General features: G+C 45.2%; 1 protein-coding gene across 1 annotated transcript; it reads left to right on the top strand.

The window, feature by feature from the left end:
* The first annotated feature begins 2,491 nt into the window (after positions 1-2,491).
* On the top strand, positions 2,492-24,646 carry LOC119179994 (uncharacterized). The gene is made up of 12 exons (XM_075868394.1): positions 2,492-2,569; positions 3,355-3,464; positions 3,977-4,071; positions 4,696-4,719; positions 6,846-6,998; positions 7,674-7,821; positions 9,271-9,433; positions 12,165-12,289; positions 17,677-17,818; positions 18,639-18,809; positions 21,973-22,134; positions 23,515-24,646. Exons 1-12 carry the CDS (start codon positions 2,492-2,494, stop codon positions 23,704-23,706), a joined length of 1,563 nt encoding a protein of 520 aa, XP_075724509.1. The 3' UTR covers positions 23,707-24,646.
* Positions 24,647-25,486: the final 840 nt, after the last annotated feature.

Below are 25,486 nucleotides of genomic sequence, written 5' to 3' on the forward strand. Positions count from 1 at the left end.
ACCCTCTGCTGGATTTTTCCGCCGGCGTCAGCGTCACCAACCGCATATGTACACGTATCTATATATATGAAAATGCAAGAAAAAAACAATCCGGCGTGCACAATCGAACTGGGTCTTCTCAATCGCGAGTGCGTGTGCCACCGAAGAGCACGTCCTTCAACGTTCAAACAGCAAGCTATTTATATCTACTACTTATCGCTGCGGATGGGCATCTTGGGGGATATTGTGTTTTCAGCATTACCAGCAAGATGGCGCAATGAGCACGCGTCACCACATCGCGTGGCGGCGCGTGCTCTATTCTCCCACTCTTACTTTGCCCCCCTTAGAGGAGGGGAGCAACGCTCCCTCGCGCGCCCTTATCTCGCGTTCGGGAGGAGAGGAGTATCGTACGTCTTGGCTGGCCTCGGGCTTTACCTGAAATGATTCTGTTGTAGTTACAGGGTGCACAAAGGTTACTACAATAATCGCAGTCTCCGTTTGCGAAAACCTTGTGCCTTTCAGACACAGCGAAATAACAACTGATACGTTTATTCACGCGCATCTGTACCTGTGAGTAACGCGGGGCGCGTTTCAATTTGCTTTCGAATCTGCGCGTGACCTTCCAATTTGTTGCTATCGCATTCATTGCTTCGTCTTTGCGGAAAAGCTGTGACTTTTTTTAATCGTTTGAGAAAGTGAGAATGCCGGAATATGTCCACCAATAAATTCATATTCAAAATGACTAGTCACGTCTTAAAATTTACAATCTTATAGTCTTTCATAGTTTTATTTCGCATTCACAAGCACAACATAAATTTTAAACCGCGTACTTTTGCCACATGTGACTGCTTCCTTTCCGATACAGATGAACATATCAACTCTACTACCACGTGTTAGCCCGGCATTCCAGTGGAGGAACTGAAGAATGTTAACTTTTCTGCCGCTCAGTCTTCTCCTTTAGTTGGGCCCTATACCTGCACATAGCGAACCAAGCTTATGCTGCAATGAGTTCTTGCAATGGAACTATCCAATGTGCTGTCGACAGTGATATCAGAAGCTTTATCTTTACCATCGATACTTTGATAGTGACTGAACTATCGATAGTTTCGATAGTACTACCGATAGTTCAGCACTACATCAAATCACTGATGAGCTGGAAGTCGCTGTCATATACAACCTCGTAGTCCATCTGACGGACAACGTGGCTGGTCCACTAATGATGACTTGGAAGTTCCTCTAGTGAATGAGCTGACAAGCTAATAGACGACCTGACAGGCCTTAAAATGGACGACCTGGTTGTCACTCTGACGGATCACCTGCCAGGCCCTCTCACGGAATACCTGGTATCTCGCTACTGGAAGACCTGGCAGTCATTCTCAAGTAGAAGCACCTCAGTTTCATTTCTCCGTAATGTTCAAAGAATCGGGGGAAAACTAAAAAGGGCTTAAAGCTAGACAGGCCCTTCACGAATGTATTGGCGTTTTACGATATCAAGCAATAAGCTTTGATATAGCAGGTAGCAAAAAAAGGTCTACGAATGACAAAAACGCTACACCAGTTTGTAACTGTTAACTTGGATTTAAGATCAGGGGCAGCGGGTAGTACACCAAGATTTTAACGCTACATATGGCGTATCTTTCTTCCGCTCGGTGAACTTTATTCCTGCCCCTTGTTGACAATGGGTTCACCTAGCGTGCCCCTTGTGGTTTCACCAGAAGGACTACCTGTACAGCCCTTCTCAGGGAATGCCTGGTGTGTCTCCACAGGTAACACCTGGCATTTCCACACCTGGACGCCCTGGCAGTCAACCAACGGCGCGTCCTGGCGGTCAACCAACCGCACATCCTGGAGGTCAACTTACTGCACATCCTGGCATCCAAACAACGGCGCGTCCTGGAGGACAACCAACTGCACGTCCGGGAGGGCAACCAACGGCGCGTCCTGGCGGTCAGCCAACCGCACGTCCCATAGGTCAACCAACAGCTCGTCCTGGTGGCCAACCAACGGTGCGTCCTGGCGGCCAACCTACGGCGCGTCCTGGCGGTCATCCATTCACACATCCTGAAGGTCAACCAACTGCACATCCTGGCATCCAAACAACGGCGCGTCCTGGAGGACAAACAACTGCACGTCCGGGAGGGCAACCAACGGCGCGTCCTGGCGGTCAACCAACCGCACATCCTGGAGGTCAACCAACTGCACATCCTGGCATCCAAACAACGGCGCGTCCTGGAGGACAAACAACTGCACGTCCGGGAGGGCAACCAACGGCGCGTCCTGGCGGTCAGCCAACCGCACGTCCCGGAGGTCAACCAACAGAGCGTCCTGGTGGCCAACCAACGGCGCGTCCTGGCGGCCAACCAACTGCACGTACTGAACGCCAACCAACCGCGCGTCCCGGAGGACAACGAACGGCGCGTCCCGGTGGTCCTTCAACTGATATTCCCGGGTTCAAAACGACAACACCAAGTTATCGACCCCATACCCCGTCTGGGCAACCTGTGACCCCGTCATGGCATCCAGCGACTGGGCCGCCATCAGCGAGCACAGCGCCCATAGGGACCAGTACAGCTTCATCACCGGTGTCGGGGTAAGTCTGTTTGCCCCACACTTCACACTATTGAAAACCGAGCTTTCCGTCGCAACCATGGTTTCATAGTGGTGCAGAAAAATTTGGCACTAGTGTCTATCAGAGCTGCAAGTCATTACATTGCAGCGAGAATGGAGTGATCAGTGTTGCCATGTGCCACCGAGCAAACAAGCGAATATTCATCACAAAATATTTTTTTCTAATCTTGAGAATGATTTCAATTTTGCTTTGAACGATATCGCACATACACGCAGGGGAGTTTATAAAAATTGCCTAATTATTTTGTACTGCGAAAATATGCGCAACTATGATCGAAAGCACATAGCTACTTGTACTCGGTGTTGCATGAAACAGCATTCCAAGGAACCATGACTTGCCAGCGCATGATTAACAATACTTGTAATTTCCCTCAACGAAGTTCGAAATACCAACCTTTAGTGGAAACAGTACAAAGTGAAGCCCCTAATCAGGGATCTCACTTTTTGCGACTGAGGTCCTGACCATATATCTGCAAAAGACGCACGATTCTATTCACTCAGACTAACTCGGACTCGGATCAAGCTGTGAGTCTGAGTGATTCCATGTGAGTAATAGGTTTGTAAACTTGAACTCCAGTGAGTCCGACTGACATTTTAGTGAGTTTTGAGCCTGAGTGAGTCTGTTTGAGGAAAACATTGGTGAGTGTGAGTCCGAGTGAAGCCTAAGGGTAAGGTATGTGTCGTGAAAGAGTCTTTGTACTGGCCTATGATCCTGACATGCCGTACCATGGCATGTTGGTTCTGAAGGTCCTGGCAGCTGAGCAGAACCACAGGGATTGTTCTCTCGTGTTAGCTTGGTTTTACGAAATAAAGAAGAATGGAGCTGGCATGCCTATATTCCTGGCACCTACCGTGTGGTAGGTGCCAGCCACCTCCTCGCAGTTCGGCAGATTTTGTGTCGATGACAGAACCCTTTGTGGTCTGAATGAAGGAGGTTTAAGAAAAATTTTCCTCCTTGGTCTGAACCTCTTCTGGTTTTGACTTACGAGACGATGATGTAGACTTCTTCCAACAGAAATTGCTTCCTGCGGTTCATTCCTTCACGTTGCAACTTCTGCTTCGAGCCTCTGCTCTCTCCTTTCACATCCTACTTTCATTTCATGTCTCCAATTACGACTTTCTGCTGCATAACGATGAGGGTGCGATTCAAAGAATGCACCGTTCACCTAGATACAGGTGCAAGCTTATGAAACCGACGTGGTTGACAATAATCCAGAGTGACCTTTACTACGGTGTGCCTTACACACACACACACACCCACACACGCACGCACGCACACGCACGCACGCACGCACGCACACACACACACACACACACATTGTAGATTTGGAGTGCTAAATCGCCAGAAAATTATCATTTATTCTTTCAGGCCACCTTCAAGTCTAACTTCGAGACGTGCTCTATCGACAAGCTCTGCAACTCCGCCCACTCGACCTGTGACGGCGACTCCGCCGTATGCCTCCAGTAAGTAGAACATAACCACGCAGTTTTTGTAAAACCATGCCTTCACGTATATTATCCACTGCGTGTTTACACAGGGGCTTTTTGTGATTTCAAATGTTGTTTTGTTACTCTGGTGTGTATTAACAGCAGAACTAATTCTAATGTACAAATGTTGGGGCTATTTGCTTCTTTCCTGCCAATGACATGATACTGCTAGGAAGACAACAGTATGGTGGCCTTTCCTACAGCATCGCTCTTGTCACGTGTACTTCGGCCTCCACACAATACCTTAATTCATAGGTGCGCACATGGGAGCGGGGAAGGGGGACGCAATACCGGCCCCACGCATTGAAATGTTATGTGGGGGGGGGGCGAGAGGGGGGTGCAAAGTCGGCCTCGCACATTGACATGATATGGAGGAGGGCGCTGCGACAAACCTTCACCCCCTCCCCCCTTGAGAAGGAATCCTGCGCACGCTTATGCCTAAATTATCATCTTTCGCATTGGAAGTGTATGGGAAGAGAATGCAGAATATTGCAGTGACGTAGGGAAAGTTCGAAAAGTGAATCTGAAAAAGTGGGACTTAATGCCTAGACATTCCTCTAGAAATTACTTCTTAATGACCACTTTTTCTTTGTATTTCAGCGTCTCGACCGGGGAAGCCACTTCGTAAGCATGTTCCGATTGTCTCGTTAAATCTCTTGTGTAGGAGGCCCAGGTTATTATGGGAACTCTGTAACGTATGGGATCACAATGAAATCGCACCGGCACGCATAGAGATGACCTGCTGGGCTGGGGATGATGGTGGTGAAAGTCTATTTTGCAAAAAAAAAAAAGTCCTGAATGACTCCCACCTTAGTTATGGGTAGAGGGAACCGCCGCGTTAGGGTAGAGAACCCTAAGCTCTCCACCCGGGACCTCGTGGGCCTTCTGGACGACTCGTAGCTGACCTCTGAGCACACCACCTTTGTGAATCTGGCCCCATAGTGGTATTCGTTCTTTGGGAAAATGTCACATGTTGCACAGTTGTATATTGTGTTACTTAAAATCCCCACCGCATTTATTCCGCGTACAATAACAGACTGGAACAACTTGCCTTGTGAACAGCTGTCCAATATTGACGCTATTGCTCAGTTAAGATGTTAAGTTTTTTTTATGCTTTGTATATGCCTTGTGTGTGCCTTTTTGTTCTTGCCTTGTATATGCTTTGCATATGCTTAGTTTATATGCCAACTTTTGTATTGTTTCTTTTCCCGTTCCATACTTACAATGTTGTTTCCCTCTGGTTATTATAATTTGTACTTCCCATGCCCCTCCTGCTTGGGCCCTTACCTGGGCCTGCAGTATGTCATAAAAAAAATTCCGCGCAAAAAAAAAAACACCGTCGCAGCCTGGGTCGATGTTTCTCATCCTCCACGGACCGGGGTATAGGCACGTTTGTAGCATGCGTAAGGTAACCAACTGTCATCTAGTGAACTATTATGCGGTTGAGAAAACTCGCTTCCACCTAAGTGCCTTGTCGTCCAATTACCATGGCACCCGGGCACCCCGGTGCATATGGTGCTACTTCATTGTTAAATTTAGCAGGCAATAGGGAAATCATGCTAAGTGACGGTGATGCAGCATGCAAGCTGTAGCCAACCGTAGTCTTCACGATTATCTCCGGCAACGCCCAACGATGCGCTCCAGGAGCTAATCTCTGAGGCGACGAGCAGCATAACGGCAAGAGCATTGCATGCGTGCACCGAAAAATGCGGCCTCGTGCCGTCTTACCAGAATAGAGTCTTAAAGTGCGTTACCTTTATTTAACGCCCAAAATGAGGTATTCGAGAGAAAAATAAGCATTAGGCGCATATTCATGAAAAATCTTCGTCTTCCAAACGTTAATGACGTATTTAAGCATATATTCATTGACTTCTAAATTTTGGATGAAGATGAAGATACAGATCTGGTTCTCAATTTTGCGTGGCTGGCAGCGAGAATGTGTTGTCTCAAAAGACCACAACAAAACCAAGTATGACGTGATGAAATCAAATATGGTGTTTATTATGATTATTTGATGGCCAAACCTTCGCATTTTTGCGTACAGTACTGTAATTATGGAGTTTTGAGTTAGGCCGTCGGAAAGACATGTCTAGAGCATACGTAGAACGTACATGACAAATTTTTTAAGGACATTAAGTCACGTGGTTGGAGATTGACGCATCCGTACATTGCATCTACTTACTCTTCTTTCGAAACAGGTTCACATTGCAAAGCTCAACTCTTGTGATTGCCTGAAAGGGCACTTAGCGGATCGGGCACAAGGTGTCTTCGATTTGTCATCTCTGAGCGCCCACGAATGCCCTGTATGAATGGCTGTTACCAAGCACGGGGTGACGCCCCTTTAGCGTATCTTGAGTCTTGGAGGTAGTCGCGGAGAATTCGGAGTTAAAATAGAAGCTAATCGACTCTTTGAATCTCAGTTGATCTATGCGCTAGCCGCAGTACAATGCCTCGGAGATCATTCCGCTTTCTTTTCTTTTTTTTTTTCATGATGTCACGGTGTATGCTCATTGCCCATAGTCTTGAAACGCCTTTTGATCTTCGAGGCTTCGCTATGGCAATAATTGTCACTCCAACCTCCATAAAACCTCACCAAAGCTGCAAAAAGAACCATTAAAAACTCATAAATAAAGGTGGAAGATTCGCCGATTTCAGGTGAAATTAACGAAACGATATCGATAGTGGCCCATGAAATGAAGCATCGAAATGCCTTCGGGTGTCAAAACGTACGTCCGCGACTCTCTTTGCAGGCAACTTCACCCTGATCTGCGTGTTCGAGTACATCACGCACGACATCTGGAAGAAGACGGACCAGTGCACAGACTACGTCTACATCCGGGCATTCTACTACGCCATCAACGTCAACCACGAGCCTCTCGTTTTCACCAGGAAAACGTTGACACGTGAGGAGATACGTAGATGCTTTTTGAATAGTGAAACCGGTGATCACAATGGATGAAACCAATGAGCGCGCACTCTCTACAGTGACGTCATGAGCCAAAAGGCCGAGGACCCCGCCATTAACATTTCCGAGTGCTTGAGCGGGTCTGTTTCTTTATTCCTGTAGATTATTCGCGGCTACCCGGGACTTCTTAAAGAGATACCAAAGTGAAACAATAAATTGGGTTATATTGATAAACTGTACTTTGAGAAACTTCATAGGTCTATTGAGGAAAAGATTAAGATCAAAGTTTCGTTTCTAAATTTCCTGTCAATAACCACACGTGACGTCGGGAATTTCAAAGTGTGTTTTTGTATTTTGGTGACGGCTGGCTCAGTTAAACTTCCTGATACCTACTGGGCTTGGTCAAAATCTACAACGTCACACCGATTGGTGCGGAAATATGAAAATGGTGTCGCCACCCGCGTTTTCTTATGCCACGTTTTCTCGAACTAATGTTAGAATAATTGTTTTCGTATTTAGTGTCCCTTTTTTTATCCGGCTATAAGATGCAATGCAACTGACATTTACCACATTCTACTAATCTAGAAGCTTTTATTGCAGCACATTTCTGTGTCAGCAGAAACGAATGTTCTGTAGACTACGAGTGTCACCCTGCTTTTTTTTCCTCTTTCAGGGAGGACTCACATATTGTACTACGACGACCCAATGTACTGGTACAATCTCAGCATGGCGGACAATGTGGTCAACTTCGTGCAACGCCTCCGTTACGCGCACGCCGACTGGTACCTCGGCATGTGGGGCGCCACCTTCATACGACTGCTGTGAGTATTCGAAAATCCACATGGAGGCTTCCTACAGCGTAGTTGTAAACGGTACAGCTGCCCGTTTTTACAGCTTTCGGCCACGAACAAAAAGAAAATATTGGCTGTGGCTTATCTCAGTTATGTCTCGATGTACGTAGCGACAAGTGGGCTGAATCTTATTGTTTAGCTTGGTTATCTGCAAGGTTACGCTTGTCGAAGTGCGTGAAAAAGCCCTAAAGGTTTCGTTCCGACAACGAAGCGTGGAAGAAAGTTTAAGCGGAAAGACAGGGAGGTTAGCCAGTTCTTGGACCGGCTGGCTACCCTGTACTGGGGAAAAGGGTGAGGGGTTTCTTTCAGTCTCTACGACTCACTTTTCACATCAGCCCACGAGTCCCGCCGATCCGCCAACGCCGGATCCTCCACTTAGGTCACACCAGATGACGCGGCAAGCGGTGTTGCCAGCTGCGGTGGTTGCTAAGCAACGGCTGACCTCGTGGTGCGGCCACTGGCCGCAGCGAAATGGCGAGAATATGGCCAGTGTACAAAAATAACTGCGGCGTAGCCAGGGTGGGGGGACACACCGAGCCCATGCCCTCCCCCTCCCCACAGAATTTTTTTTTTCGTCATGGCACACAGAGCACAAAATGACACTCGACCACATTTGCCTGCCCTGCCCCCACGTAGATCAAAGTGGCGCCCCCGACCCCCGAAATATATTTTTGGCTACGCCCCCGTAGAAGAAATGCCGTGACCATCTCTGAATTGGCGATGACATCATATCGTTTTCATACAGGTGTAAGCTGCGGCCACTTCTACATAGGGCAGACGGGCCACTGCAGTAATATGGAATTATTGAAACGTCATAAATCACCCGAGGCTTATCTTCTTACCTGTCATTACATTATCGAGAGTGTAAGTGCATGCCAGAGTTTGATGATTGCGCTGTTTTGTACCGGTATAAGGTTGAAAAAAAAATGCACCTGATGATCGAGGCCTGGCATATCGATAATGGTAGCACAGGCGTGAGCGCACCGTCGATTAACTTGCTTAATGTTGAAATCGAGTGCCTTAGCAGCTATCTTTCACGTTCAACCCCATGCATACTGATTTGATCGCCTATTGCATGGGCATAGCCTAATATGTCTTCGTGCCTTCTTTCTTTTCCCCCAATGTGCGTCTCTTCGGTCCTTAGTCGGCGTCTGAGGTGTCTAACTTTTTTATTGTGTCCGTGTTTGCACCACCTGTCTTTTATAATGACTTCACATATTGACGTCATCACGTGACATTGTCATGACATAAGAAAGCACGTTTTGTGACGTCATCACGGTCATCACATTACTCTACGGTGTCACATGAGAGCGTCATCAATAGACTTCGTGAATCGGTGTCAACTCACATCGTCGACGCTTTCATCGTCACTTGGCGTCGTTCACGACGCACTATCGATGCACTATTGTTGCTCCGCAGGACAAGTCTGTGGGACACCGACATCGTACACGATTCGCTCTACGAACTGACTCACCGCATGTGGTTCGGCCCGATCAACTCGTCCCGGTTCGACGGATTCGCGGTAATCAACACGATCATCAAGGACATGAGAGGAGCGTACAAGGTTGAACAACAATACAACGTAAGGATACGTTTTCAAAAAAAAACATTGCGATTAATGTTAACGACAGACATGCTAACACTTTTGTCCTTCTTTCTGTTCACTAGAAAACCCTTAATTACATTTCGGATCGTATTAATTATGACCGTCAACAGCGTCAACACGAACGTCACCAAACGTGACTTGACCATATGGGTACACGCACGTGGTAAAATAGCGTTGTGCTGACGTGATTTGTGACGTCATCAACATGTGTTCCCTTCAATAGTTAGTGGATAACACACTGCAGCTATTGCGGCTTCAACTAAATTAGTCATTTTTTTTTCACCCTCAGTTTGTCAAAGTTTATCTAAGGAATTTCATTTCATTCTTGTCCATGCAATCATAATAACCGTGGTGGGAGAATGTATCGTGTTCTACATCAACTCGCATCACACATCTATGTGAACGCTTTGAGCATTTCTTCCCTTTCCGTCCTCCATTTATGTAAAACCTGCAAGGTTATTACGAATCTATTTAACATGGGCAGAAAGATCATGCATGACGTTTCTATCAACACCTTTCAATCGAGCCCGGCTTCTGTAGTAATAGTGATGCTAGCAAAATGCGCTCCATCCTAGTACACGGAAACCGAGACAAATGAAGCACACTGTGTACACTTTCTTTTACGTACACTGGTTGTGCAGACAGCCGTGTAGCACAACGTGCGAACGATAGTGCAAGCTGTTCTTTGCTCTTTATACTTTCCTATAAGGGCACACCAGGCAAGCTCACATATCGTAAAGCGAACTCGATACTCGTAGCTTTGACAACAAAGCAACAAGACTTTCGACCACTCACCGCTCACATACATCTCGCACCTTGCCGCTTCCTGTGACGAGCGTCAGATGAAAGCGTGACCACCTGCTTTGCGGTGAAATGGCAGCAAAGGAATCCAGGATGACTGAGGGCCAGCTTCAAAAATTATTTTCTTTTTTAATACAAAAATTTTTTTACTAGACTTCTTCATCACTTAACCATGCAGAGTTCTATCAAACTCCGCTTTATGAGAATTTTTTTGACCGTATTAGTACGGAAGTATGGTCAAATATGGGACAAATCGCATACTTTTGCCGATTTCAAAATTTGTTTGGGCAGATTTGAAGTCTATTTCGCCTCTAAACATTTTTGTACGACACTAAAATTTCCTAAAAAGCACAATATTCTCAATATTGCTTAGAGAGAGTTCCAGCTAGCATAGGAAAAAATGGCGGACTTTGAAGATTTCTTTGGTTTTTGAAAAGGTCTAGCTGGTAGGTAAAGACAAAATTTTAGAACGGTTTAGTATCACAACTAAACAAAACTTCGTTAGTAGCTCAAGTGCTGTTTCGAAGTTTCGCAAACAAATATGGCTTTTATATACATGTTCCTATTGAACACTTTATGGCAAAAGCAAACGAACTTTGAGGGGACGCCACAGTCAGAAAATTTTTCGAGTATATATATATATATATATATATATATATATATATATATATATATATATATATATATATATATATATATATATATATATAATAAAAAAGAAGAATGGTGTTACCCAACCAAACTTAGTGCATATAGTATAGCATAGCGATCACTACAAATTTTTTACGCTAATGACAATTGAGTAAATAATTATTGTATATGCACGCCAAAAAGTACTTGCCTATTTATCTAATTATCAATGAGATAGATGTGTGTAGGTTCAAACAACAACTGTGTTTGGTACTTTCAATAACGTACTAATTACGTGCTCATTTTTTATGCTGATAAAGAAAGCCCGCAAAATATGAAAAGTAACACTTGACTATACTGCTGCGTGCATCTGTAAGCAGCACCTTAAAACATAATCACTTTTAGGTGGCCATTATCAATGAAAGAAATGTATAAAGAAGAAATGTCACAGCTTTGTCACAAAGGCACCGAGCAAGAATATTCCTGCTCCGAACGCAAAGGCGAAGCAATGAACGCGATAGCAACAAATTGGAAAGTCACGCCAAGAATAGCAAGCAGATCGAAACGTGCCCCACTTTCCTCACTCACAAATGACGCACGAAACGTAATCACAGGTACAGATGAACGCGAATAAATGACAAACGACACAGAACCTGCAAAAGGTGCATAGCCGCTGGATACCTAGCCGTGTCTTAAGATGCTTTCTCGCTGGCTATGTATACTCGTGCACATGCTGTCAAGTGATGTTCGCGACTGTGGCAGGAATGATTGTACAAAATCCGTTTCACCAAAAAACTGAAGCAGTGAGTGTTATAGCGACAAATTGCAATGTCATATGAAGTGAGGCTGGCAGTCAACTCATTCAGATCCGGTCTCGCGTAACTCTACAAAACGCCGGTGTAAGAGGCCGCTCCAGGTACACTCATGGCACCGATTTTTCATGTTGAGAGCACAACCCGTAGAAGCTCCCGCCTGTTATGGAGGCACAAGGCGCGGGCGGATCGTTTTCCAGACGACCGGGGCCCGCAAGACCATTTTTTTTTATAGCAGGCGCTGCATCGGCAGGATTTTGCCACGTGATCCGTACACTTTTGCTCACGCCTGTACACAAAAGGAATTTTCGTGTGACGTCAGTGGTATTACATGCCTGCCACCAGCACTGTCCAATGTTGACAATAATGCAAGCCATCAGTGTAAACCCAGTGTCTTAAGCGAAAATTCAAGTAAATTGAAGGCTATGGGTGTATATAGCCGCCTGGTGTATTTATCTTTCCAGGATAGCATTTTTAAAGGCCCAAATAAGCCAATCATACGGTCAGACTGGACTTACTTGCACACTGCCGCCGTATGGCCGGGAGGGCAAGAAGTGGTCACCGACAGACACATCAGGAACTTCCTCAGGTAATCTATGCTATATTATGTATATTCTTCACTGTGTGTCTCTTTCACTTATTGATTAGAACTAACCGACAATTTTACCAAGAGAAATAAAGGGTATGTTATTAAAAGTAACTGTAACAAAAATGTGAAGAAAGAAAAGTGGACGTAAAGTTAACTTGCCACTCGCAGGATCCGAACCTTCGAGTAACGCGTCCGATATACTCTCTAAGCTACGTTGGAGGTCATCCGTCCGTCCACTTTTATAAGGTATAAATGTGCATTTAAATCTGTGAGTGTCAGTGAGTGCAACCTGTTGCCTTTAATGAGAGTGTGGAACCCTATTTTTTGCCTGTTGCCGTCAAGCTGCACGTGATCTTATGGCAATTTTAAAGGAGCCATATATGGTATATGTCACTGCATATATAGTAAATGTAAATTATGTTTGCCGTCTGTGGCTTCTATAAGAGCCATGTCATCATCATCATCATCATCATCATCATCATCATCAGCCTGACTACGTCCACTGCAGGACAAAGGCCTCTCCCATGTTCCGCCAGTTAACCCGGTCCTGTGCTTGCTGCTGCCAATTTATACCCGCAAACTTCTTAATCTCATCTGCCCACCTAATCTTCTGTCTCCCCCTAACCCGCTTCTCTTCTCTGGGAATCCAGTCAGTTACCCTTAATGACCAGCGGTTATCCTGTCTACGCGCTACATGCCCTGCCCATGTCTATTTCTTCTTCTTGATTTCAGCTATGATATCCTTAACCCCCGTTTGTTCCCTAATCTACTCTGCTCTCTTCTCGTCTCTTAAGGTTATACCTACCATTTTTCTTTCCATTGCTTGCTGCGTCATCCTCAATTTAAGCTGAACCCTCTTTGTAAGTCTCCAGGTTTCTGCTCCGTAGCTAAATACCGGCAAGATAACGCTGTTATATACCTTCCTCTTGAGGGATAGTGGCAATCTACCTGTCATAATTTGAGAGTGCTTGCCGAATGTGCTCCACCCCATTTTTATTCTTCTAGTTACTTCACTCTCGTGGTTCGGCTCTGTGGTTATTACCTGCCCTAAGTAGACATAGTCTTTTACAACTTCAAGTGCACTATTACCTATCTCGAAGCGCTGCTCCTTGCCGAGGTTGTTGTACATTACTTTCGTTTTGTGCAGATTAATTTTAAGACCCACCTTCCTGCTCTCCTTGTCTAACTCCGTAATCATGAGTTGCAATTCGTCCCCTGAGTTACTCAGCAATGCAATGTCATCGGCGAAGCGCAGGTTACTAAGGTATTCTCCATTGACTCTTATCCTTAACTGTTCCCATTCTAGGCTTCTGAAAACCTCCTGTAAGCACGCGGTAAATAGCATTGGGGAAATTGTGTCCCCCTGCCTTACACCCTTCTTGATTGGTATTCTGTTGCTTTCTTTATGAAGCATTATGGTAGCAGTTGATCCCCTGTAGATTTCTTCCAGAATGTTTATATATACTTCATCTACGCCCTGATTCCGCAGTGTTTGCATGACGGCTGATAATTCTACTGAATCAAACGCCTTCTCGTAATCTATGAAGGCTATGTATAGTGGTTGGTTATACTCTGAGCATTTTTCTATTATCTCATTGATAGTATGAATGGGCTCAATTGTTGAGTAGCCTGTTCGAAATCCTGCCTGTTCCTTTGGTTGATTGAATTCTAATGTTTTCTTTACTCTGTTAGCAATTACCTTTGTAAATAGCTTGTATACTACAGAGAGCAAGCTGATCGGCCTGTAATTCTTCAAGTCCTTGTCATCTCCTTTCTTATGTATTAAGATGATGTTAGCGTTCTTCCAAGACTCTGGTACTCTTCCCGTCAGGAGACACCTCGTAAACAGGGTGGCTAGTTTTTCTAACACAATCTGTCCTCCATGTTTCAGCGGATCTGATGTTACCTGATCCTCACCAGCAGCTTTGCCTCTTTGCATGCTCTCCAAAGCTTTTCTGACTTCTTCTATCATTACTGGTGGGGTGTAATCTGGGTTACTGCTAGTTCTTATAGTATTAAGGTCGTGGTTGTCTCGGCTACTGTACAGATCTCTGTAAAACTCCTCCGCTATTTTAACTATCCTATCCATATTGGTAGTTATTTTGCCTTCTTTGTCCCTTAGTGCATACATCCGACTTTTGCCTATCCCAAGTTTCCTCTTCAATGCTTTGACACTTCCTCCGTTCTTCAGAGCGTGTTCCATTCTCTCCATGTTATACCTTCTTACATCGCATACCTTACGTCTATTAATCAACTTTGAAAGCTCTGCCAGTTCTATTTTGTATGTTGTACTTGACACTTTCATGATTTGACGCTTCTTAATTAGGTTCTTCGTTTCCTGAGAAAGCTTGCCAGTGTCCTGTCTAATTACCCTGCCTCCAACTTCCACTGCACACTCCGTAATGATACTCGTCAGATTATCATTCATTGTATCTACGCTAAGGTTGGTTTCCTCACTAAGAGCCGAGTACCTGTTCGGCAGCGACACTCTGAATTCCTGTACTTTCCCTCTCAGTGCTAGCTGATTGATTGGCTTCTTGCGTATCAGTTTCTGTCATTCCTTCTTCAAGTCTAGGCGAATTCGAGACCGTACCATTCTATGGTCACTGCATCGTACCTTGCTAATCACTTCCACATCCTGCACGATTCCAGGGCGTGCACTCATTATAAAGTCTATTTCGTTCTTATTTTCGCCATTAGGGCTCCTCCATGTCCACTTGCGGTTTTCTCATTTTCGGTAGAAGGTATTCAAAATCCGTAAATTATTGCGTTCTGCGAATTCCACTAGTAGCTCTCCTCTGGCGTTTCTAGTACCGATGCCATAATCTCCTACTGCCTGGTCTCCAGCCTGCTTCTTCCCTACCTTTGCATTAAAGTCGCCCATCACTATAGTATACTGTGTTTTTACCTTACTCATTGCCGATTCCACGTCTTCATAGAAGCTTTCAACTGAAGCGTCATCATGGCTGGATGTAGGCGCGTAAGCCTGTACTACCTTCATCTTGTATCTTTTATTCAGTTTAATTACGATACCTACCACCCTTTCATTAATGCTATAGTATTCCTCTTTGTTGCCAGCTATGTTTCTGTGAATTAGAAAACCCAATCCCAGTTCTCTTCTGTCTGCCAAGCCCCTGTAGCAAAGGACGTGCCCATTCTGTAGCACCGTATAGGCCTCATCTGTCCTCCTAACCTCACTTAGCCCTATTATATCCCATTTAACACTCTCTAGCTCCTCGAATAGTACAGCTAGACTTTCCTCACTAGATAAGGTTCTAGCGTTAAACGTTGCCAAGTTCAGGTTCCAATGGCGGCCTGTCCGGATCCAGAGATTCTTAGCACCCTCTGCTGCGTTGCAGATCTGACCGCCGCCGTGGTCAGTTGCTTCGCAGCTGCTGGGGACTGAGGGCCGTGAGTTATTTGACGTAAGCATGTGGGAGGTAGTGGCCAGATACTGCACCAAGGTGGCCAATCTTTCTCTGGTGAGGGAGTGCGTTCTCGGTGGTGTTTGCCGGTGAGGTCGCACCCCAGGCCTCTGAATGCAGCTCCATCAACACGCGGATTTTTTTTTTTTTAATCCGGTTGGAAACTGCGCGGTACCGGGATTTGAACCACGGACCTCTTGCATGCGAGGCGGATGCTCTAACCACTACGCCATCGCCGCAACTCCATGAGCCATGTACAACATGGCCATAAGAGCCATGTACAACAACCTTAACGCAGCCACATATGATAACTACCTCAAGGGGCTCTAGTTCAGCTGAAAAAGCTTTACGCAGCCCTTGGGTTAATATACATGGATAATTTATATGCATATATATTTGTCATGCACATATGTACATATTTATATGCTGTATGATGCATATAAGTGGATTTACCTAATCCTAAAGTACCACATATGGCTCCTAAAGAAGCCATATGTGGTACTTTCCCACATAAGGCTTCTAAAGGAGCCATTTGTGGGAAGTTTATGTTTACGTAAAGCCAATTGAGTTCTTGCACCGACATGAAACTCAGACGGGCTCGTAGCGGAGGAGCACATGGTCTCTCACTTCTCGGTACCCATTGGATTTGGGTGTGGTTTAGGGAGACTGCATCAGGCACACGTAATGTGGAAGAGATCACCTAAGGCAAAAAACCACACGCGATCGGTGCAGCATAGTCGCGATGTGCCTATCCTTCACCCAGTGTAATAGCATGGCCTCCGCGATCAGATCCGGATTGCACTGGCGCGCTGCCAGGTAAAATCGCGCAGGCAACGATGATAGCGAAGTTAGCCGCGGCCGGATGCAGGATGATGTGTTGAACAAGTCGTGGGCTCGATATATATTGTGGCCGTCGCCGGAACGCTGTTTTCGGGCTGCATCGATCGGCATGCGTGGGCAGGTCTTTCACGTTCCTTCCAGCGTTTGCCACAGGTTAACTCCTACGCACTAACTAATCTGCAGCATGACTGACTATGCCTGAACTCCTACTGATCAATCGCTACCTAATGGCATAGGTGTGCTGCGTGAGTAGGGTATGGGATGGGGAGCAAGAAGGCGGGCCTTCCTCATCGGCAGTGAGTCGGGGGCGCCAATGCTACTCGATACCTTTATGCAAACAGGCCCCTCACGTTTTTTTTTTTTTGGTGCACATGGTTATAGTTACGCATGTCACGATTCTGGCGACCAGCGACCCCTGCTGTTGCATTCGAACAACTATGTACTTTCTACTTTGGTAAAGCCAATGACAAGCATTCATGAGGAGGAAGCCATCGCTTCATTTTCCTTTTTTGCAGCCATTGCGCAGTACGTTTTCTTTGGGACTTGACCAATGGTTGTAGGGAGCGCCACAGGTGTGCATACGCAGTTGGGCAAGCGGGGGCGCCTTGTCTCCCCCCCCCCCCCAGTCACCTAATACGGGTGCGAAACTTGCCCTATATATTCACTTCATAGGGATCGGGGGCGTAAAGCCCCATACATTGACGTATTAGGGCGTGGGGCGCTGCCACAAACCTTGCTTTGCCCCCCTCCAAAGGGGAATCCTGTGTATGCATATAGGGGAGGCTAAAGTGAAGCTTATTTGGTCCCCTTGATAGAGACGATTGCTGGGACGTGATATAACCACTGAGACGTGATTGGGGCACGTCCCCGCACAATGTGAAAGAGGTGCAGACTGTGGTGACCACTTCTTATTGGTACAGTCCATACAGCTACTGTCACCTTGTTACCAGGCCAAGATGGAGGATAATTTACAGGAAAAGCTTTCACACGACGTGCACAGCCATTGGTGATAAGTTTTGACTATCTTTATTTAAGAACTGGTGTAGCTTTAGAGGTATACTGTAGCCCTCGTCAATGCCTATGACTTACCCACTAACATTTTTACTCGATCCCAATCTGCAGCGCCGCCGACATTGTGGGCCTCAGCACGAGCAACACGACCGACGAACCCAACACGGTGCAGTCTGTGGGAGCCAGTCCCCGGTTCCTTTGGGCGTCGCCGCCCAACCCGATACGCGGCATATTACCGGGCATCCGAGGCATGGTCAGTGTTTACACCTAGTTTTTGTGCTCCTAATTATTGGCGTGTGCCATCCAGATGATGTCGATTACGGGTGACAGTGACACTAAGATATGAAGGCCATTGTCATCTGTTGGGGCAGTTTTCACCAGAAGGGTGGCAACTTTGGCTTACGTGTCTGATGAAACACCGCAGCCAAGTAAGAAGGCCACATCATTAAAATGATCTGACCTCCCTTTGCTCTGGTGTTGCAGCAGGAACTTTGCCTTTTTTATTTTTTGCTTGAGATTTCGCAGCATGCCTTCTAGATATGTGTTCAATGTTGAGCTTTGTGGCTTTCTCAAAATGTCAGCACTGAGAAGCGCATCAAGACCACCTGTGCAGATGACTTATGTATCTAGGGGGACACCACGTTAGACAATGACTATCGCTGTCGGCCGCCTATTAACTAAGATTTAATAACCTTTTTGTGACTGCAACAAGTGGGTATGTATTAAAAATCTGGAAGTAGTCGCATTCATACACAGATATACTTGGACGAATTATTCTGGCATGTCCGTGCTCCGAGGTATCGCGCCGCAAAGTTTAATGGAGCAGCAACCGCAAGGTTCTGAGCGAGCCCAGCCTAACCTCGGCGGATCACGTGACATCACGTCACATGTGCTCTGGTGACTCGAGGTGATTGCGACACGATAAATGACCTTGTGAGACATGGCATAATAGAGTGGTCACTGTACAAAGTTGTCTTCGCTGCGCATTGCATGTATACCCGTATTTGGGTCAGGGTCTTAGCGGGTTGCGTGAAATTTGCTTTCTCCACATGTGTGCAAACCTGTTATCGCAGTTGGATATGTTGCAAGAGTTCTCCTACTACAAGCGACTCCTGAACCAAGACAGAATCTGCTTCTCGATCTCCTCGTCGATAAACTACGCCAGGAACTTGTACCGCAATATCGACTTCAGGATGGAGATGGAGGACATGGACGAAAGCGTCATACGGTACACTCGTTACAGGGTGAGTTTGCCGTTAACTTCATCATTGGGTGTAAAACTTCTGCGAACTATGACGAAAATTACACGTTCTCTCCTGGCATATGCAGGCAGAGGCAGTTCCAGGATTATTTTACTGGGGAGGGGGCACGATAACTGATCCAGTTCCTTTAAGGGGGGCAGGGGGGGAACTTAGTCATTATGTAAGGACTACTCATGTTCCCTGTTACCTCTTGAGGGGGCAAGGTGGGAGAGGGGGGCAGGCAAGAATTTTGGGGTAGCTCCAGCCCCCCTGTGCCCACCTTTAGCGTATGCAGGAGTAGCACCAAAATTTTTAAAGTCGAGAGCACTATAGCTTAACAAATGCTATACAAGCCTCATCAAACGCCTTACGCCATGTCTTACATGCCTCGTCCGCTTAATCCGCTTAATGTTAATTTTGAATCGTACAAAAGCGAAGAGCATATACTATTGTAATACACACAGTTGAAACATAGCAAAATTGCTGTTAGTTAAGACTATTGCGCAACAATGCGTTATGATAGAAAAAAGCTTATCAACCACGCAAAATCTCGAAGTGTGCCTGTCAAGCTATAAGAAACTAGTAATCAATGGTAGGTGCTACAGTTACAATGCCAATGATGATGCTGTGTACAAAGTGACACCGATTCACAGTGTCAGTGGTTTCGACGAGTCTTCTACCCAATATTTAAGGTCTGGCCGCGCGGTTTCGGCAGCACGCCGATAGCATGACGTGAGGGGCAAGTGCCCTAATAAAAAAATAAAGAAACAGCGAACTGTGCTGCCTAGTATATAACTGTGAAGCTGACATTATCGCTCTAACCAAGAAATGGCTAACTTCAAAAGTATCGAACTAGGTCGATGCAACAAACCGTATAACATATACCGGTGTGACCATGCTAACACTACAGGTGGGGGTATTCTGCTGGCTGTTAACAAGTGTTATGAGTCTTTTTTTATCCTAATAAAGTGTGACATTGAATCTCTATAGTGTTGCCTGAGCATTAATGTCATAAAGATTGTCATCGGAGTTTGTTACCGCGCTTCATCAAGCGATTCGTCATTTCGCGACAATCTGTACAATTCAAGTGACAAGTGACAATTCAATTTCCAGCAGCTTAGTATTATCATGGGTGGCGTCATTTTCCAGAGTATCTGTTGGTGAGGACCATGTACATTTTTGTCGTCTTCCTCATCCGAAGCTAATCGTTCCATTGAATCATGCACTGATTTCAGCTTGCATCATGCACTGACCTATGCGCATAACAAAAACTACGTCATCGCTCTTGTATTATGTCCTCATGTCATGTACTGATCTCTCTTCGGTGGTTCACTCACCAGGACTGAGTGATGACGATGTTCTACATTTTTCTATCACTCTATCATGGTCGCCATCACGCAACCACTTTAAAACAATCGGAAATTACAGGAGAGGGAACTTTGATACTAATAACGTTGCGCTCTTAACATTCTCAGATCAGATTTTGAAAAACTTCAACAACCGTCTGTATGAGCTGAACTGGCAAATGTTCAAAAGGAAAATAAATAAATTATACAACCAATTCGTTCCTGTTAAACAAGTTTTCCCAAACATCAAAGCGCCATACGCTACAACATATCACTGACCCATCTTTCTAACAAGAAAAACCTCTGTTTTGCATGGCAAGGCATTTGCGATGTCAACATAAATGGGAGGTTTATAAGAGTGCAGCTTCTACTTATCTAGCAGCACTAATAGCTTCCAAGTACTATTTTTTCCAAAATACACTTCATAGCATGCTGAAAAGTAACCCAAAGAGTTTTCGGAAACTATTTCGGTGTAACGATACGCAAACCATATCTATAACCACATCTAATGGTGATCCTGTACCCAGTCGACAATGTGCAACCATTTTGATTTATGCATTCATGGTAATTTTCATCCTGAAGGCCAGGTAATTAACTACCACATGTGACCCCTTGTTATTTTTTTCCAATAAACCCTATTATTTCTTAGTCTGCTGACATCGTAAAAAAAATTTAAAACTTAAAGCTTGGCTCGTCTTGTGGAGTCAAAGGTACCAGCTCAAAGTTTTTGAAAAATACCCTTGAGTATTGCTCCATTATCTTATAATACATTTTTTTCACAATCACTCCATTCTGCCTCATTACCTCAGGACTGAAAGATAGGAAAGATTGCACCAATCTTCAAATCCGGTGAAACCCATAACTCTCTTAACTACGGATCAATATCTCTAACTTCAATACCATGCAAACATGTAGTTACCATGTAAACATGCAAACTTTTTCGAAGATGATTCTAACTTTCAACGTGGGTTTCACAAATCTTTCCCTTGCGAAACACAGCTGCTTTTATTTACTCGTGACCTGTACACTTACCTTGACTCTGGCTTTCCCATTGACTGCACATTTCTTGACTACTATAAATCCTATAACCAGTGTTTGAATCGGTCTTATGCTTTACTTTTTTGTCTTTATTGTACATTGTTACTGTACTCACCTGATTGATTGTTCATGTATTTTTTCTTCTGTTTTTATCTCTCTTTGTACTTGCCCCTCCCCTCTATAATGTAATGTCTGTACCTTGAGGGTATTTCAAATAAATAAAAATAATTAAAGAACGCAAAAAGTGACCGTCTTTCATGATGGCGACAATGCCAATACAGAAAAATCATATGACTGCATCATAAACTGACGTCACCATGTCGCACATCACTGGTATCTGTGAGGCCATTATGATTCAATTATGATATTATCACGTGACATGCCCCACGACAAGCAACTCCTACAAGTGGCCCACGAAAAGCGTGTTTCTCCATGCAGAGAGGAGCGTATCACCTACATTTGGTCAGCTCTCAAAGTTTTCAAGAAAGTGGCGCCGCAACCCCCCCCCCGCCTTCCTTGGCGCCGCTCCTGCAACCTCGCGGGACGCATGTGACAATATATACAGTGTAACATTAGAAAGATTTAACACGTAGATGGACTTTAAAGATGCACACAGAGTCGATCTTTGCGATACGGCACTTTATTTCATGAATTAGGTGTCAAAACGTCTCTACTCCTTCTTTCACACTTGTTTCCTTGTTCGTCTGGCATTTCGGACCTTTGTCGATGTCTAATTCATTACCTTTGTACATACGTCGCACCTGCTATTCCGCATCTCGCAGTTCACTTCCATCGACAACCACACAAATCAGTTTCCGTTGGATTCGGATAACTTCATGTACGAGTTCAACGACACCACCTACACGCACTTTTGGAGCCTGCGTGTCGGAGGCTATCTTAAAGGTTTTTTCGCGTACGACAGTGCCACTACGATCGCTTACAAAGTGAGTACACTTCACAGAAGTGGTGCTTTTCCATATGCACGACTCAGTCGCTTAGCATGTACTCATACTCGGGGCAGTGTCGCTGTAGTCGGTATACCGACACCATTATTCGAGGCTGAGTTTACTCTGTCATACAAACCTCGTGTATACAGAGCCGACTATACGAGAAAGTCTGGAGCTTAAAGGGGCCCTGAAACACTTTTTCAAGTAACCATGTATTGAATTCACTGGAAGAGCTGGTTGCCTTACGAATTCAACGCCGAAAAAGTTTTAAGAATCCGTCCAGTGGGAGTGGAGTTACAAAGATTTGTCGCATGCTGCAATTGCATTCTCTCTTCTCTTGTCCCAACGAAAGCACTGGTAGCTAAGCAGGGAGAGATAGCAGGGGCGAAAAAAACGTCACTCGCACCTCGTGACCTTGAGCACATTTTTTTCTTTTTTTTCGAATATGTGGCTTCTTTAGTGATATTGAAGGCGCATGTGTAGACAAGTGGCGACCTCTCATGGCAATCTCTGTAACAACCGAGCGCACCATGTTCAAATCAGCCAATCAGCCAAGACTGATAGATGCGCTTTCTACGAGTAATTTTTGAGCGTCTTCCATCATTTGTAGAGAGAAGAGAAAGCAATTTTTAGCTGACTTTGATCATTTATAGTGAATTCCAGGTTGCGTGCTGCACTATAATAATTGGCTCGCGTGTTGTTGAGAACCTCTACTACCGATCGGCAGTGTTTTTTGAACGTGCTCAAAAAGTGTTGCAGGGCCCCTTTGAGAAATGCTGGAACGGATGCTGATGATGATACTGATAACATCGAAGTCAATTTTTGCATGATGCGCACACTGACGACAGAAGCGTGACGTCGGGCAATTATGGTGACTTTATACAGAAATACAACTAGTTGTGATGTCTGGCACAAAAACATAAAAATTGTCTGCTTGCTCGTCAACGACGGTATGGTGGCTAGAGAGAATATAGCCACTATACCAACGAAACGACGGAGCGGAGTGGTCATGGAAACGTCAGATCTTGCGCAGTGCAAGCACCTGACACAAGCACGAATTCCGTCATGGCACTAAATTTCATAATGGCGTCCTTTTAAGCCAATCGCAGTGGTCGTGGCAGCAGCAGCTGCCTTCTGAGCAAATCATAGTTGACAATATAGCAAATTTGAAAATATGGCGAGAAACCTTCAATTCGCTAACTCAGTCGTCTGCCCATATTATGATGCAGACAGAGTGGTGCCTACTTTAGAAGAACGGCTGTCCCCCTGCCCCTGTGCGCAAATCAGGCGCGCACCCACCAGGCTTCGCTTGCCCACATTATTCCGGTTGGGGAAGGGCAAATTATTTTTTTGTATTTGTATGTGGCACTTTCGCAGATGAATGAGCTACTGGACGCCTACCCTGGCGACCGATGCGTCGTGTTTGACGACCTCGGTGACGATATGTGGGAAGGCAGCTTCACGCACAATGGTCGCACCATCTCCTTCCAGAAGTACGAGATGCTGCACGCCATCTCCAGCGCCATGGTGCAGAGATACGGCCCGGCCTTCCCACCAAAATATTACTAGGTTGCTTGCATAGTGGACCGTGATTGTTTGTGCATCCTGCAGTGCTCGTTCAGTTGCCAGACACCATCGCATCGCTGTGGGTTGTGGACAGAGAAGACGGGGGTGTCAAGAATATGCGTGCTAAGTGAACACTCCTATGCGCGCTAATGTGAACGACGCTGACTTGCAACTCAGTGTCATAAAATAATTATTCAGCCCTTAAAAGCTTGCTATTAACGTACATGTAAAAACTCAATAGTTATCTTGTTTTCTTAATGATGTAATCTTGTTATGACCTTTTACGTCTTAGACATATACGAGCTATTGATAGCACGTCTTCTACCACTGTTATGTGTATATGTGACTGGTTGAGATGTACTTTATTCTGAACTTGCTAATGTTGCATTTAACATGACGCATGCATTCATTCAATGTAGCAACTTCATTCACGGATAACTCCCACATTGTATAACACTGCACAGTATTCCATTATCACTATGGCACTTGTGCAAAACTCATGTTGCAACATGCGCTTGCACTATCGAAAAGAATTCGGGTCCATTTGAGGTGTATTGAAACACCTCTGGGCCATATTACTTGGTGTACACTGAATAAAGCTTGCTTGATTGATTTTAAACCGAAGGTTCATGAGAGTCGGGGAATGCGCGCAGAGCTCTCACAGACCCGCATAACTTCTGAAAGCATGGTACGCTGTATCAAATTCGTAGAGCAACAGAGTTTAAGCTATACTCCATTTCATACATCAAGTGCAACACTGGAGAAGCTGGCGAGACTTCTTGCGGAACATGTGCTCGCGCCAAGAAATAGTTCAATGATCTGACTACCCATACTGTGTTTTTATTTTCTTTTTGTCTTTAGACCAAGTAATAAATTTACATCCTTTGTGCCTGAGAAATAAAGAAACCACATGATTGTCAATAAATTGTTCAGTATCGATGAGCATCTATGGTTTTGTATTATGGTCTCCGCGATCAGTGTTATCAGCACGCAGCTGGAGCCCATTGAGGAGACCATGTTTGCAAGGACAAAATATGAGCGTGGTACCGCAGAGTTACACATTTTGCTGACCAAACCTCCTGTATAGTTTCTGCATCATCGCATTTGATGTATGAAATGAGGTATAGTAGTATAGATTCGAGATTTTCAAAATAAGTGTGGGGGGTGGGGGGGAATTGCAAAATCAGAGCGCAAGTATGTTTGTGTTGTCTAAACCGCTTCTTTTGTGTCCGTGTCTAACCACCTACCTTCTCTCATCAGGTAGGAAGGCGTAGACATTTGCCTGCTTACCTATAGCTGGTATGGGAGGAAGCCCTTGATCTTGAACTGCGACCAATTCGTATAAGCGAAATTGCTGTGTTATTGAGATGCCTCTGTAGATACTTGAAAGTGCAACTATGGCACCAGGTGTGTAAGACATAAGATCTTTTGCACATGACCTGTTGTGCGTCGGGACCATCTAGGAACCTGAGATCAACCGCAGCTGCTAGAAGACTTGCTGCACAGATGACTAAATTTTGGTGGCCACCGTGCCTTCAACAAGTCATCCGCCGTAGTAGTGTGACTGACAAGAACAAAGGTCCAATAGGCTTTATAGTCATGGGAGGTGTGACTCTGCCTGAAGAAGTTGTCTGGACTATCAGCAAAGGACCAAAGTACATGACCGACTAGCGATTGCCCGCAGTATGTCAAGCCAGGTCGACAAAAGGGGACGTCAAGGAAAGGATGCATTCCATAAGGCACAGAAGCCGTCGACAAAACTGTAAACACAAAGCCTGCCGAG

The sequence above is a fragment of the Rhipicephalus microplus genome, chromosome 7 (assembly GCF_043290135.1).
Source record: "Rhipicephalus microplus isolate Deutch F79 chromosome 7, USDA_Rmic, whole genome shotgun sequence".
Lineage (NCBI taxonomy): Eukaryota > Metazoa > Arthropoda > Arachnida > Ixodida > Ixodidae > Rhipicephalus > Rhipicephalus microplus.

Coding starts and splice junctions, on each gene's coding strand:
- LOC119179994 (XM_075868394.1), top strand. CDS start 2,492: ATGGCATCCAGCGACTGGGCCGCCATCAGCGAGCACAGCGCCCATAGG. Junction 4,072..4,695: donor GACTCCGCCGTATGCCTCCA/GTAAGTAGAACA, acceptor TTTGTATTTCAG/CGTCTCGACCGGGGAAGCCA. Junction 6,999..7,673: donor CACCAGGAAAACGTTGACAC/GTGAGGAGATAC, acceptor TTCCTCTTTCAG/GGAGGACTCACATATTGTAC.